This window comes from Haliotis rufescens, unplaced genomic scaffold (assembly GCF_023055435.1).
Source record: "Haliotis rufescens isolate VD_foot unplaced genomic scaffold, xgHalRufe1.0.p SCAF_5, whole genome shotgun sequence".
In the NCBI taxonomy this organism is placed as follows: domain Eukaryota; kingdom Metazoa; phylum Mollusca; class Gastropoda; order Lepetellida; family Haliotidae; genus Haliotis; species Haliotis rufescens.
Window position 1 is genome coordinate 61,407,638 of NW_025964223.1, and position 17,215 is coordinate 61,424,852.

At 39.6% G+C, this 17,215-nt stretch overlaps 1 protein-coding gene across 1 annotated transcript in view; it reads right to left on the reverse strand.

The window, feature by feature from the left end:
• Positions 1-3,119: 3,119 nt before the first annotated feature.
• LOC124143834 (relaxin receptor 2-like) overlaps positions 3,120-17,215 on the reverse strand; it is a 66,099-nt gene continuing 52,003 nt past the window's right edge. The window contains exons 11-18 of the mRNA XM_046512950.2: positions 16,729-16,800; positions 16,090-16,161; positions 11,420-11,491; positions 10,939-11,010; positions 10,290-10,361; positions 8,444-9,282; positions 7,776-8,002; positions 3,120-6,681 (exon numbers count right to left, since the gene is read on the reverse strand). Of these exons, the coding sequence (XP_046368906.1) occupies positions 6,544-6,681; positions 7,776-8,002; positions 8,444-9,282; positions 10,290-10,361; positions 10,939-11,010; positions 11,420-11,491; positions 16,090-16,161; positions 16,729-16,800 (1,564 nt within the window). The 3' untranslated portion in view covers positions 3,120-6,543. The remainder of the gene's footprint in view (positions 6,682-7,775; positions 8,003-8,443; positions 9,283-10,289; positions 10,362-10,938; positions 11,011-11,419; positions 11,492-16,089; positions 16,162-16,728; positions 16,801-17,215) is intronic.

Below are 17,215 nucleotides of genomic sequence, written 5' to 3' on the forward strand. Positions count from 1 at the left end.
GGATGTAGATGGATAGATCGGGTTGGGTGTAGATGCATAGATCGGGTTGGGAGTAGATGCATAGATCGGGGTGGATGTAGATAGATAGATCGGGGTGGGTGTAGATGGATAGATCAGGGTAGGCGAAGATGGATAGATCGGGTTTGATGTTGATGGATACATCGGGGAGGATGTAGATAGATAAATCGGGGTGGATGTAGATGGATAGATCGGGTTGGATGTAGAAGGATAGATCGGGTTGGATTTAGATGGATCAATCGGGTTGGGTGTAGAAGGATATATCGGGTTGGATGAAGATGGATAGATCGGGGTGGATGTAGATGGATAGATCGGGTTGGGTGTAGAAGGATAGATCGGGGTGGATGTAGATGGATAGATCGGGTTGGATGTAGATGCATAGATCGGGGTGGGAGTAGATGCATAGATCGGAGTGGATGTAGATGGATAGATCGGGGTGGATGTAGATGGATAAATCGGGGTGGATGTAGATGGATAGATCGGGGTGGGTGTAGATGGATAGATCAGGGTAGGCGAAGATGGATAAATCGGGGTGGATGTAGATGCATAGTTCGGGTTGGGCGTAGATTGATAGATCGGGTTGGATGTAGATGGACAGATCGGGTTGGGTGTAGATGGATAGATCAGGGTGGATGAAGATGATAAATCGGGGCGGATGTAGATGGATAGATCGGGTTGGGTGTAGAAGGATAGATCGGATTGGATGTAGATGGAGAGATCGGGGTGGATGTAGATGCTTGATCGGGTTTGGTGTAGAAGGATAGATCGGGGTGGATGTAGATAGATAGATCGGGTTGGGTGTAGATGGATAGATCGGGTTGGATGTAGATGGATAGTTTGGGGTAGGCGAGGATAGAAAGATCTGGTTGGGTGAAGATGGATAGATCGGCTTGGGTGTAGATGGATAGACCGGGTTGGGTCTAGATGGATTGATCGGGGTGGATGAAGATGGATAGATCGGCTTGGGTGTAGATGGATAGATCGGGTTGGGAGTAGATGCATAGATAGGGGTGGATGTAGATGGATAGATCGGGTTGGGTGTAGATGCATAGAGCGGGTTAGGTGTAGATGGATAGATCGGGTTGGGTGTAGAAGGATAGATCGGGGTGGATGTAGATGGATAGATCGAGTTTGGTGTAGATGCAAAGAGCGGGTTGGGTGTAGATGCATAGATCGGGGTGGATGTAGATGGATAGATCGGGGTGGATGTAGATGATAGATCGGGTTGGGTGTAGATTGATAGATCGGGGTGGGTGTAGATGGATAGATCAGGGTAGGCGAAGATGGATAAATCGGGGTGGATGTAGATGCATAGTTCGGGTTGGGCGTAGATTGATAGATCGGGTTGGATGTAGATGGACAGATCGGGTTTGGTGTAGATGGATAGATCAGGGTGGATGAAGATGATAAATCGGGGCGGATGTAGATGGATAGATCGGGTTGGGTGTAGAAGGATAGATCGGATTGGATGTAGATGGAGAGATCGGGGTGGATGTAGATGCTTGATCGGGTTTGGTGTAGAAGGATAGATCGGGGTGGATGTAGATAGATAGATCGGGTTGGGTGTAGATGGATAGATCGGGTTGGATGTAGATCGATAGATTGGGGTAGGCGAGGATAGAAAGATCTGGTTGGGTGAAGATGGATAGATCGGCTTGGGTGTAGATGGATAGACCGGGTTGGGTCTAGATGGATTGATCGGGGTGGATGTAGATGGATAGATCGCTTGGGTGTAGATAGATAGATCGGGTTGGGAGTAGATGCATAGATCGGGGTGGATGTAGATGGATAGATCGGGTTGGGTGTAGATGCATAGAGCGGGTTAGGTGTAGATGGATAGATCGGGTTGGGTGTAGATTGATAGATCGGGGTGGATGTAGATGGATAGATCGAGTTTGGTGTAGATGCATAGAGCGGGTTGGGTGTAGATGCATAGATCGGCTTGGGTGTAGATGGATAGATCGGGTTGGGAGTAGATGCATAGATCGGGCTGGATGTAGATGGATAGATCGGCTTGGGTGTAGATGGAAAGATCGGGTTGGGTGTAGATGGATAGATCGGGGTGGATGTAGATGCATAGATTGGGGTGGATGTAGATGGATAGATCGGGGTGGATGTAGATGATAGATCGGGTTGGGTGTAGATTGATAGATCGGGTTGGATGTACATGTAGATGGATAGACCGGGTTGGATGTTGATGGATAGATCGGGGAGGATGTAGATAGATAAATCGGGGTGGATGTAGATGGATAGATCGGGTTGGATGTAGAAGGATAGATCGGGGTGGGTGTAGATGGCTAGATCTGGGTGGATGTAGATGCATAGACCGGGGTTGATGTTGATGGATAGATTTGGGTGGATGTAGATGGATAGATCGGGTTGGGTGTAGAAGGATATATCGGGTTGGATGTAGATGGATAGATCGGGGTGGATGTAGATCGGGTTTGGTATAGAACTAAGGATAGATCGGGGTGGATGTAGATGGATAGATAGGGGTGGATGTAGATGAATAGATCGGGGGATGTAGATGATAGATCTGGGTGGATGTAGATGCATAGACCGGGGTTGATGTTGATGGATAGATTTGGGTGGATGTAGATGGATAGATCGGGTTGGGTGTAGAAGGATATATCGGGTTGGATGTAGATGGATAGATCGGGGTGGATGTAGATCGGGTTTGGTATAGAACTAAGGATAGATCGGGGTGGATGTAGATGGATAGATAGGGGTGGATGTAGATGAATAGATCGGGGGATGTAGATGATAGATCGGGGTAGGTGTTAACTGACAGATCGGGTTGGGTGTTGATGGATAGATCGAAGATGATGATAGGCCGGGGTGGATGTAGATGGATAGATAGATAGGGGTGAACGTAGATGGATAGATCGGGGTAGATGTAGATGGGTGATAGACCGAGGTAGAAGGCGCTATAGAAAAGTACTCATCATGATTACTTTTTTAATTATTTATAAAGATAACAGGATTGAGGTTCTTATAGCCGTGGTGATTGTGACGAGAGCCTAACGCATGCGCACGTTATGTCTGTAGCCGCCGCATGTCGTACACCAATATTAAACAAATAACAATGGGTATTTAAACAATTTATTAACCAACAATATACATAATTATATCAACGTAACACAGATTTATTATCGCTTCTTGCTTCTCATCAGGCCTTTCAAAATATGACTGACAGTGAGTATATACAACCACAGCAATTTCTATAATTAGATATGCAGCAAATAATAATAATGATAATAATTATAATAAAAAAAATAAAAATAATAATAATTATAAAGATAATGCCTATTTGTCAACAATCGACCCAAATCGTGTTTACAGTCACAGCGTACGCTTTGACACTCGTGTTAAAGGCAGAATGAGACGCGAACGGTAAGTGTTACCCGTGTAAGAAATCAGTCCTGTCTACATATTTCTTGCATGTATAAATTCCACCATGCAATAATTCAACAACGCTTTGACATTGATGTGAAACACCGATCTCTTCAGGACAACTGTTATCTGTGTGTATCAAATTTAGTGATTGTAAAAAAAACCTTTCCCTTTTTGACAACCATTACTCCGTGATTCTGGCACTTCCCATCACCCGATGAAGGGACAAGAAATACCCCTGAAACGTTGTTCATAGAATAAAGAACTTATGTCCACAAAGAGGTTCATGTCGTTATGAATGGCTATCAAAAACTTAACCATTTATCTAAATTACGATGTCATCATTACGACGTAGTGCTTACTGGTGTGTGTACTGAGTATCTGTTGAGAGAGATTCAAATACATCAGGGAGTCGGAAACATCAAGCCAAATGTTTCAGTGACTGAAACAAGACTGAAAGAAACACAATGCCAATGCATATAACGTTGGCTCGTAGACAAAGGCAAAGGAAAAGTACCCAACTTACCCAACACCCATCTTGTCTAGAGACAAGGACGGTTAGTCGGACACAAATGCCTGGTGGCACCTAAAATGTATCATTGGAAATGATATAACTATACATTTTACCATAACATTTTAAAGATACAGGGATTGGTTATCAGTTCTTTAAAAGCTGTACATCGTTAGAACCATCAAACACCTACACAGTTTTAAATATGTAAGGAACCGCCCGGGAGTGAGTGAGTGACGCCACTTTGATCGGTATTTCAGTTATATCACGGCAAGTCAGCTTGGGAGGAAAGGGCTGCAGGTTTTGGACGTTTATCATAATCAGTGCGAACGGGGATTCGAACCCACCATGAACGACACACTTCTACTAAATCACAATATAATGAATAAAAATATGTTATATTTACTTTTGGGGATGATTATATAATCACGTTTCAGATGCGTATATATATATATAGAGAGAGAGATATATGTGTAAATGAAAATGTCGGGCGTGGAGGCGGCGATCGTGCTCAAGTATGTCCGCTATACGAGTGCTTTGAGATGGCATCAAGTTTAAACTAGGCTTGTGTGGAAGTTAATATTGATCCGTCTTAATTAACTTACAGACATGTACAGGCGTCGGGAAATGTGGCACAGCTGGAAATACCATCAGCCACTTTTAGCGAAATACAGCAGAATAGTTTGAAACATGATGTCACCGTGATTCGATTATTTTTTCCCATTAGGTTATGTAAAGTGTCCCATAAACGTTAAACACATAAATGTTGTTTTTTATCATTTTCGTCAAACGCATACCATTGTTATACCATGGGGCTATCGATTGCTGACGGAAAGTTATAAAGTGATACATGTCATGCGTATTTACCTGTTTGGATAAACCCGCAAGCACGGGTAAGGTTCTGGCAAACTGGGGATCATTATCATTATCTAGGGATCATTATCAGGTCTAATTTGGGATTCAAACCAACGACCAACGCGGGCCCTGGCACGGTTGAGTGACGTCACTCTGTACAAAAAACTGCGTACCCTTTTCATGTGTCGTTATCAAAACCGAAAAAAGGTACATGTGAGATTGATAAATACATGTAGGACCATAACAACTTTGTTTAGAAGAGAGAGCTTTTACAAGGATAGGAAGGGAATTTATGGATTTAGAATATATTTTCTCAGTGTATGTGACTTTGTAAATATCTCATAAAATCTTGAAAGATAAGATGTGATTGATATTATTGTTCAAGGCGTTTTTGCAGCCCTTGAACCAGAGCAGGGCTCAAAAAGTGCCATACTTTATGCAAGATGAAAATAATTAATGGTATTGTCAATGTCCGTTTTAAATAATATGAATGAGTGAGTGGGTTTAACGACGTTTTGGATATTTTTCAGTTATATCACGGCAAGTCAGATTATGCAAGATGGATAAAATAGTAAAATGTCAATGTCAGGGTACAGGATGAAGAGATTCAAGAGTGAGTGAGTTCGTTCTTGTTCAGTATTTCAGTTATTTAAAGGTTGTCAGCATGATGAGGGATGGAGCAAGCACAGGCGATGTGTTGACAAACCAAAGGAGCAATTATCAAATTATTGTGGTCCAACATGAAAATAAAAAGAAGTTAGTCAAATTTGTTTCCTTTTAGTTTTCAGAACAGAACAGAACTGTGCTCCATTGATGCTTACGTGGAATGATAAGAACATAACAAACCGGGAAGGTTAAACACAAAATAATAATAACCATAATTCATTCGGCTAAACAGTTTCACACATACCTGTGTGACGGTCATGACAGAATGATTGAAGGCTATTGTCAAACCCAGTATTATCATTTGGGCGTTTGTAATAATAGGAGTGAAGCTATTTGTCAAAGTCGCCTGATAAGTGATCACTTGTTAACATTACAAAAATAATAGGAACTGCGTGTCTTCATAAGTCTGATCAGTACGTAATACAGTGTGTGATAAATGAAGTTGTCAATACGCCTATGTATGGGTTAATTTGAGTTTGAATACATTAAGCAGTGTAATAGCATGTCCTCGTGAGCAAAATTCGAAAACTTTACGATCCATGGCAATTTCGAATTCGTTTTGGTACAACTGAGTATAATGAATGGTGTGATATATTGACAAACAATGTCTAAGGCTACCCAAGACACATCACCTGGATAACATGTTCATAGCAAACAATCATAGCAAATAAAATATAACGATTGACTCGTCACGCGTTAACTTGTTAATAAAATAATGCCCTATCTCCAGGGCCGCTCTATTTCAATGTACATTATTTCACCGGCCTCTTCAAAAGACACTATCACTATGCACAACCAGTCTTTGTATACAACACATCGTCTCAAGTCATCAACTGATCCATAATATGCGGAATTCTTCAAAGTCTGAACACTTTTGGCCGGCCACTTTTCCATTGTAGTCACGTGCACCAATGATATCTCTGTATATGTTTACAAAAATAATAATTGTTTTCATTGGTCGCTCAAAGAAAAGAATTAAATGTGATGTAGTCCAGAATGTGCGTTCTTGAAATCCTTGGGCACCGTTCAGAAAAGTCACCACCTACACCGCCGAACAACATTCTTTCCCAGATAGGATGTCGTCATTGATATAGCAAAGGTTATATCGCCAGCTTCACTGGTCTGTACCCGCTTGGCGTATACTGTTGTCCACTCCAGTTAGGATAGACAACCCGGCCGTGAGAATATTTGTACTTCATCTTGCCTGTCCATGTGTTGTTGAGTGCGCACTGGTCAAGCTGAAATGTGAGATGTGGATTTAAGGACAAGAAGTATCTGCTTCATTAAAACCCGTAAAAATTCAGGTCATAAGAGGCGACTAAGAAAATCGAGTCGTGAGGCTCGGGCACTTGAATGATTGCATGTCATCGTATCCCATTTGAGACAGACCTCGTCATATATCTGGAATATTGTTGATTGTGGCTTTAACCAACCTACCAACCAACATCTATATTAATTGTGATAAACAAGAATCCACAATCATTTTAGATAAATGATAAAGTTGTCATTGATATTTCCGACTGCATGCAAATGCTTAATATGCAATAATGATAATAAACATATTTTGGAAGTGTACTAGTCAGAGTACCAATACATGGCATTATGGCGTGATCGTTTAATAATGACAACTGTGGGTGTATAAAATGATGGAGAACGTAAAGGCACATGAACAAATCACAAGAATATATAGTGACATAGACATCAAGAAAAGCGATTCATAGAAGAAAGAATCTTGAAGTAAACGTAGCCATGTACAATACTACCACAACATAAGGAAAGCGTTTGTAAACGTGGGTGAGTGAGTGAGTGAGTTGGGTTTAACGCCGCTTTTAACATTATTACAGTTATATCACGGCGTGTCAGCTTAATGTGGGAGGAAAGCCCGAAGTGATGCAGGTCTCAGACGTTTACCACTTCGGTGAAACCCACGAGCACGGGTATGGTGCTGACAAACCTAGAAACATAATTGGGGCGAACCGGGATTCGAACCCACAATCATAGGTTTCTGGCGTGCCCAAGGGACGAAACTCTGCACAGCGAATCGCGGCGCCTTAGACGACTGGGCCACCCGTGCCCCTTTGTAAACGTGGAATAGTTCCAGTTCGGTTTACTTTGAATCGCAATGCATTGCTGTGGATGATCAGAGTAATGATAAATACATATTACGAACACAAGTACATCGAAATGATTGTTTCTTTTCTGGAATTAGTTCATGTTTACACCCTGGTTTGGTTAAGTTGGAACTGGATAATATACAACCTTGATGGGTAATACTTGAAATAGAAGGATAGAATTTCCTGTAGCCCTGTTTTAGAACTGAGTGCCAACTGACCTCGATGTCCGGCATACTCCGCCGTGAGAGCCTGCTCTTGGAGGTGGAGCTGTCCGAGCTATTGGAGTCGAACATGCTCTTCCTCCACATCAAGTTGGAGAGGCTGTACAGAAACTTCTGTTTGAACATCGTGCAGGTGAGGGTGTAGAGAAGAGGGTTCAGAGCACAGTTGACGGGTAGGATGAACACGACCACCCAGCCGTACAGGTAGCCAGGGATTTTGAAGCCTGTGGGATCAAATAACGGATTATAGTATGGGATGCTTCAGAGCGTGTTTAAACAAGGGTATAGTGCTGACACCGACACGGGAGGGGTGGGTGGGTGTACTTTTGGAATTTGAAGCAGAGGATCCTGACAGTTAAAAGAGGCATCAATAAACAACTGCATCTCCTTTGATCTCTGTACTATCCTTGATCGAGAGAGAGTGAGTTGATATTCGCATTATTCCAGCAACATCATGGCGTGGGAAACCAGAAATTGGCTTCACCAGAAATTGGCTTCACACGGTGTGCCTATTTGGGGAGTCGAATCAGAGCTTTCAGCGTGACGAGCGAACATGCCGAAGAGAGGGTAGGATTGAAGTCAATGCATTTTAAGGGTGTATGTATATGCAAATAAAAGCAGTACTCTTTATATAATCATAACAAACCCTTGGTATTCATCCTTACCCATTAGTGCAGCCACTTTGAGTGCAATTATTGGAACCCAACAGGCGAAGTCAGTAATGACAATGAAGAAGAACCTCTTCATCAGGGACCTTTCTTGATTCTCATTGGTTGACCGGAACAACATACGTGATTTCCGTATGGACACAAACATCGCCACATAGGCATACGCGATAAACACGAAAGACACCATGTTTATTCCAAGGAAAATAAAAGCCGAGTACTCCCATCCACTGTTGCGCGGCTCATGAAGCAGCAGAGGGATACAGACAGCATTGTTCCTGTAGAAGTAAGTCCCGAAGTAGTTCAGGCCAACGATGGGAATGGTCGCCAAAGCGAGACTAAACAACCAGATGGATCCCATAAGAACATAGGCAAGTCGTAGGTGCCTCCTTCTTTCGGACAGAGGGTACATGATGCAGAGGTACCTGTCCAGGGTGATGACTGTGAGAGTGAGGACCGACACCTCGCTGCTGACGGTGCTGAGAAGGCCGCAGACGTCGCAACCCCAGCTGTCTCTCCATGTGTGGTCAAAGGAGAGGTAGCGTCCTCTGTACCTCATGTCGTGGACAGCAATGACCGTCAAGTAGATGCCCATCAGAAGGTCCGCCATCGAGAGGTTCTTGATGAAGAAGGAATGTATCTGATTGTCTTCTTTCAGGATGAAACGGCCCATGAGAACAGCGCAGTTGCCGAAGCAGGCGAGGATTGCGACGATCCAGACGGTGACCCTGAGGATGATGTTTTCCAAGAGGTTCTCCCTGCTGGAGATGCCGTCCCCGCGAGGTTCACACACGTCGATGTTCTTGACGTACACGCACAGGTGAAAACGGTCGAAGTATCTACAAAAACAATTATTTGTTTAGTTTAAGCATTTGTGTACCTTAACTGCTTAGTTGTTGAGAAACACGCAAATATGTTATATGTTTTATTCATAAGGAAGATATACAATTCTGTTTTGTTAGGGTGGAAATGGGAATAAAGGTTTTAGATGATGATAGAAATAAAAGCGACAAGACCATTTCCACAATCCTAAAAATATCTCTAAAAGCAGTATCCATTGTACGATTCCGACTATATTTCATAATCCTACTACATCATCAAATGCATCACATAATAGTAACGAATTTTAAGTTGTCACTTCTTTTCACATTTCAACTAAACTGCCGGACAAACGAAAGAATAAAACTAAAATTAAATTTTACTGAAAAATTACAAACGTTATGAAAACGTTACTAGGCTGAAAACAGTTTCCGAAAAACTGCAAACGTAAGGCCCATAACAAAACTATGATACCCTTACCAAATACATCTCCATCGAAAAACCATTTCTTGTTTGTTTCATTTCAGACACCATCAAATATGGGTGTATATTTTCTTTTGCCCAGCACCTTTACTGCCTTGCTATGTCTTAATACTGTACATTGGCCTTAAGACCCGTGAAGATCCGGGGTAGAATAGGTCTTCAGCAACCCATGCTTGCCGTAAAAGGTGACTATGCTTGTCGTAAGAGGCGACTAACGGGATCGGGTGGTCAGGCTCGCTGACTCGGTTGATGCATGTCATCGATCCCAATTGCGTGGATCGATGCTCATGATGTCAATCTTTGGATTGTCTGGTCCAGACTAGATTATTTACAGACCGCCGTCATATAGCTGGAATATTGCTGAGTACGGCGTTAAACAAGAAACAAACAAACACACGAACATTGGCCTTAAACCCGCAACTCAGTAACTACTGTCAAGACAACTGGTTCGTACTGACGCCCACGATGCACCTTTAGAGAAAAGCGAAGAAAATTGATGATATATGTTTTATTGATTACATTGTGTCTGGTTTTTATTACTCACATGTACTTCAATGTCGAGAGATCGTCAAAAGTCCCTGGCTGAACCCCCCGGAAGTGATTATCTCTCAAGTCTCTGCAAATTGTAAAAAAAAGAATAGGTACTCTTTCTCTAATGGGAATACTAATCTAATCATATCCTCGTACTCCTTCAAAGTTGTTTAATGTTGGTCACACGTGTATTTGTAAATAAAGCCAAAAACCCTTTGACATATTTAAAGAAATCTCTTCTAAAAGCACAATTTCATTGGTGTCGGAATAGGAGGCTTTCGCCCAATGTTAACCCTTATTTTAGATAATCCAAGACGAAATCATCAATATGTAACGCACAGATATTTGCATGTTCTAACATATAGATGCAATTCCGGTTTAATTAAAGATTTAAAAGATATGCACATTTCATATCTTAAACTGTTTTCAAGTATCGAGTTCCAGTATCAAACAGTGATGACACCAGGTCTTCGCGAAAAGGTGAGCGTGTCTTGCCCACTGGTGTTACCCCTCACAAAGATAGTAGTAGCTTTTGCTGCATTTTGATATACGACATGTTGTGTTTAATCTTTCATAAACTTGGATCGGTACACCATGCACGTGAGTGACATTAAGGTGGTTTAGGAATGTGACCCTATGAAAGATTATGCTGGTGTACGTACATTGAGGATATGTTCTGCAGAGGATCAAAAACGCCCTTTATTATATAGTTAAGGCTGTTGTCCCTCAGATTTCTGAAAGGATGAATAAATACACTCAACTCAACAACAAAATGAACTCTCTCTATAATCAGCCATGTCCTTTAATAATGTTCACAATTCCCATTGATTCATAGCTGTTAATTGTATGGGTATAACAATAAAGTATTGTGGTTGTCCTTATGGATGCCAAAATGCAGAGTTGCGACCCTTTGGCTGCCAAGAATTTATGATCACGGTTTTTTTTATACTTTGAGTTTTCAATAAAATGACAAAGGAAATGCGTCAAGGACCTTCATCACCGACATGCTGTTCATCAGAATGGCGATAAACCCAGCTCACTCACCACTCACTTTACACGTTTCCATAATGCGTCATTGAAAAGGATCGCGGGCAATATGTGCAGTACTTGCGTGTTTATGATAATGCCCGTATCGGTACTTACAGCTGCGTGAGATTGGTCAGGCCTAATAATGTGTTCAAACGAAGGCTCGAAATGAAGTTGCCGAACAGGACTCTGCAATGAAAAATGAGCGGGTATTATTATTGTGATGATGTGCTTGTCATAGTGTACAGTAAGTGATGTACTCTGAGCATGTGATGATGCACTATATTTATGTGTGTGTGATGGTATTTTATATTGTGTAATAGTGTATCCTGTATATGTATGACGGTGTACTATATATATGTTTGATGATGTACCCTGTATATGTCTGATGATGTACCCTGTATATGTATGACAGTGTACTATATATATGTTTGATGATTTACCCTGTATATGTTTGATGATGTACTATATATATGTGTGATGATGTACCCTTTATATGTGTGATGATGTACTATATATATGTATGATGGTGTACCCTGTATATGTGTGATGATGTACTATATATATGTGTGATGATGTACCCTGTATATGTGTGATGATGTACCCTTTATATGTGTGATGATGTACTATATATATGTGTGATGGTGTACTATATATATGTATAATGATTTACCCTGTATATGTGTGATGATGTACCCAGTATATGTGTGATGGTGTACTATATATATGTTTGATGATGTACCCTGTATATGTCTGATGATGTACCCTGTATATGTGTGATGGTGTACTATATATATGTTTGATGATGTACCCTGTATATGTCTGATGATGTACCCTGTATATGTGTGATGGTGTACTATATATATGTTTGATGATGTACCCTGTATATGTCTGATGATGTACCCTGTATATGTGTGATGGTGTACTATATATATGTTTGATGATGTACCCTGTATATGTCTGATGATGCACCCTGTATATGTGTGATGGTGTACTATATATATGTATGATGATTTACCCTGTATATGTCTGATGATGTACCCTGTATATGTGTGATGGTGTACTATATATATGTATGATGATTTACCCTGTATATGTGTGATGATGTACCCTGTATATGTCTGATGATGTACCCTGTATATGTGTGATGGTGTACTATATATATGTATGATGATTTACCCTGTATATGTTTGATGATGTACCCTGTATATGTCTGATGATGTACCCTGTATATGTGTGATGGTGTACTATATATATGTATGATGATTTACCCTGTATATGTCTGATGATGTACCCTGTATATGTGTGATGATGTACCCTGTATATGTGTGACGGTGTACTATATATATGTATGATGATTTACCCTGTATATGTCTGATGATGTACCCTGTATATGTCTGATGATGTACCCTGTATATGTGTGACGGTGTACTATATATATGTTTGATGATGTACCCTGTATATGTCTGATGATGTACCCTGTATATGTCTGATGATGTACCCTGTATATGTGTGATGGTGTACTATATATATGTATGATGATTTACCCTGTATATGTGTGATGATGTACCCTTTATATGTGTGATGATGTACTATATATATGTGTGATGGTGTACTATATATATGTATGATGATTTACCCTGTATATGTGTGATGATGTACCCTGTATATGTGTGATGATGTACTATATATATGTGTGTGATGGTGTACTATATATATGTATGATGATTTACCCTGTATATGTGTGATGATGTACCCTGTATATGTGTGATGATGTATTATATATATGTGTGATGGTGTACTATATATGTATGATGAATTACCCTGTATATGTGTGATAATGTACCCTGTATATGTGTGATGATGTATTATATATATGTGTGATGGTGTACTATATATGTATGATGAATTACCCTGTTTATGTGTGATGATGTACCCTGTATATGTGTGATGATGTACCCTGTATATGTGTGATGATGTATTATATATATAGGTGTGATGGTGTACTATATATGTATGATGAATTACCCTGTATATGTGTGATGATGTACCCTGTATATGTGTGATGATGTACCCTGTATATGTGTGATGATGTAGTATATATATGTGTGATGATGTAGTATATATATGTGTGATGATGTACTATATATATGTATGATGATTTACCCTGTATATAGCATTGTACATACATCATGCATTGTTAGTTAGAAGAAACACCCATACCTTGTAAATACGTTGAACTATAATGAATATAACAATTTGAACCTGTGTGATGATGTACTATATATATGTGTGATGATGTACCCTTTATATGTGTGATGATGTACTTTATATATGTCTGATGGTGTACCCTGTATATGTGTGATGATGTACCCTTTATATGTGTGATGATGTACTATATATATGTCTGATGGTGTACCCTGTATATGTGTGATGATGTACCCTGTATATGTGTGATGATGTACCATTTATATGTGTGATGATGTACCCTTTATATGTGTGAAGATGTACTATATATATATGTGTGATGATGTACCCTTTATATGTGTGATGATGTACCCTGTATATGTGTGATGATGTACCCTGTATATGTGTGATGATGTACTATATATGTGTGATGGTGTACTTTATATATGTGTGATGATGTACCCTGTATATGTGTGATGATGTACCCTGTATATGTGTGATGATGTACTATATATGTGTGATGGTGTACTATATATATGTGTGATGATGTACCCTGTATATGTGTGATGATGTACCCTTTATATGTGTGATGATGTACTGTATATGTGTGATGGTGTACTATATATATGTGTGATGATGTACTATATATATATGTGTGATGATGTACTTTATATGTGTGTGATGGTGTACTATATATATGTGTGATGATGTACTATATATATTCGTGATGATGTACCCTTTATATGTGTGATGATATACTATATATATATATATGAGTGACAATGTACCCTTTATATGTGTGATGATGTACTTTATATATGCGTGATGATGTACCTTTTATATGTGTGATGATGTACCATATATATGTGTGATGATGTACCCTTTATTTGTGTGACGATGTTTTAGATATATGTGTGATAATGTACCCATTATATGTGTGACGATGTACTATATATGTGTGTGATGATGTACCCTGAATATGTATGATGGTGTACCCTGTATATGTGTGATGGTGTACTTTACATTTGAGTGATAATGTACCCTTTCTATGTGTGATGATGTACTATATATGTGTGTGATGATGTACCCTGTATATGTGTGATGATGTACCCTTTATATGTGTGATGATGTATTAAATATATGTGTGATAATGTACCCGTTATATGTGTGACGATATACTATATCTGTGTGTGATGATGTACCCTGTATATAAGTGATAATGTACCCTGTATATGTGTGATGGTGTACCCTGTATATGTGTAATAATGTACCCTTTATGTGTGTGACAGTGTGCCCTGTATATGTGTGATAATGTACCCTGTATATGTGTGATGATGTACCCTGTATATGTGTGATGATGTACCCTTTATATGTGTGATAATGTACCCTTTATGTGTGTGATGGTGTGCCCTGTATGTGTGTGATGATGTACCCTTTATGTGTGTGATGGTGTGCCCTGTATATGTGTGATGATGTACCCTTTATATGTGTGATAATGTACCCTTTATGTGTGTGATGGTGTGCCCTGTATATGTGTGATGATGTAGCCTGTATATGTGATGGTGTACTATATATATGTGTGATGATGTACCCTTTATATGTGTGATGATATACACTGTATATGTGTGATGGTGTACTATATATATATATGTGTGTGTGATAATGTACCCTTTATATGTGTGATGATGTACCCTTTATATGTGTGATGATGTACTATATATATGTGTGATGATGTACCCTGTATATGTGTGATGATGTACCCTTTATATGTGTGATGATGTACCCTTTATATGTGTGATGATGTACCCTGTATATGTGTGATGGTGTACTATATATATGTATGATGATGTACCCTGTATATGTGTGATGACGTACCCTGTATATGTGTGATGATGTACTATATATATATGTGTGTGTGTGTGATAATGTACCCTTTATATGTGTGATGATGTACTATATGTATGTGTGATGATGTACTATATATGTGTGATAATGTGCCCTGTATATGTGTGATAATGTACCCTTTATATGTGTGATGATGTACCCTTTATATGTGTGATGATGTACTTTATATATATATGTGTGTGTGATAATGTACCCTTTATATGTGTGATGATGTACTATATATATGTGTGATGATGTACTATATATGTGTGTGATGGTGTACCCTGTATATTTGTGATTATATACTCTGTATATGTTAGATGGTGTATTTGTGTGGTGATATTCACTATGTTTGTTTGCTGATATTCCGTGTATGTGTGATGTTGGATACTATACAATGTTTTGTTTTTTTAAATGATCTTGAATATGTTTATGTTTATTGTGTGCGTAAAAATGTATTTCATTGGTAGGCTACTTATCATTGAGCTTAATAGCAATGACAACAAGGATATATCGACCCAACACAGATTTTATAAAAAACATACGTTCATGATACAGTTACCTCTTGCAGTGTTCGTTGTATGAAGTTCCAAGCTGAACGAGCACTTGAGTATTAGAGGCTCAAGAGTTACGTCCCTTTCTACCACTGACAACCCTTGTTTCTAACCTTACGTTATAATGTCCACTACTTCTAAGTAAAGGCAATCGGTACTTACAGATGTTTCAAACTCTTCAGGGTACGAAAGGAACTGGATTCTATGGATGCAATTCGGTTTCGGGATATGATTCTGAAATTAGAATAACAAATCTGACAAATTTCCATACGTGCACAAGACAAGAAAAGACACATCAGTGCATTTTCAATATTCAACACTGGTCAATTGAGCGCCAGTCATATTCATAGACAAAGCCACTACAGCCTACACTATAGATAGGAGTGTCCAGTACGAGGGGAACAGGTGTTCTAATTTGATGTGCAGAGTTGCGTCCCTTAGACGTGTATCTGATCCGATGATCATGGTTGATACGTCATCACTTTACCCCTGCGGGTGGATTTGAGGAATCTGGAATACCATAAACATCTAGGACCAGCATCACTTTGGACTCTCCTCCACATCAGTTGAATAGGTCACATTGCCTTGTGAGTAATCGAGTCTGGACCAGACAAATCAGGGTTGATTCCATTAATCAACATCGGTCAGAGCGTCTGGGTACAATCACATATAATCTCCAAAGTCTAGCTTTGCGTACAATTTAGTGGGTTCTCATCTCAAACATGTGGCACTGAGGACGCACTAGCCTCCCAATCCTATAGGGAAGATGGACAATGTTCCGAGAACAAGCATTATACTCACAACGTCTGCAGTTTACCCAAGTCAGCGAAATAGTTGTGTTCGATTTTGTCTAGGTTGTTTCCATCAAGTAACCTTGGAGGAAAGCAGGACGAAGAAGTTGTTATTTCTGATATATGGATGTTATACTCAACAACATAATAACTATGGCCATATCAGGTTATTGATAACTGAAAATGTATATTTATGATGATATAGGCTATATGGTTTTGCAAACTGATCAATTACAATGTTAAAAATACAAAAAAGCCTTTAGAAAGTGTTCAACGAAGAGTACTATTGAGTTGTATGCTTCCAAAAAAACAAAATATGATGGAGAAGAACCCGCTGATAGTAACGTTTGATTTTGAGTATAAGGGAACAGACTTTATGTAGAACTGATCTTAAAGTTCAGAGTTGCTTTGCGAATAGCTATGTTCTTTTTCAATATGTTTTTAATGTCTACACGCTAATATTTGTACCACCGCAATACATTTAACTCAGTGCTGAA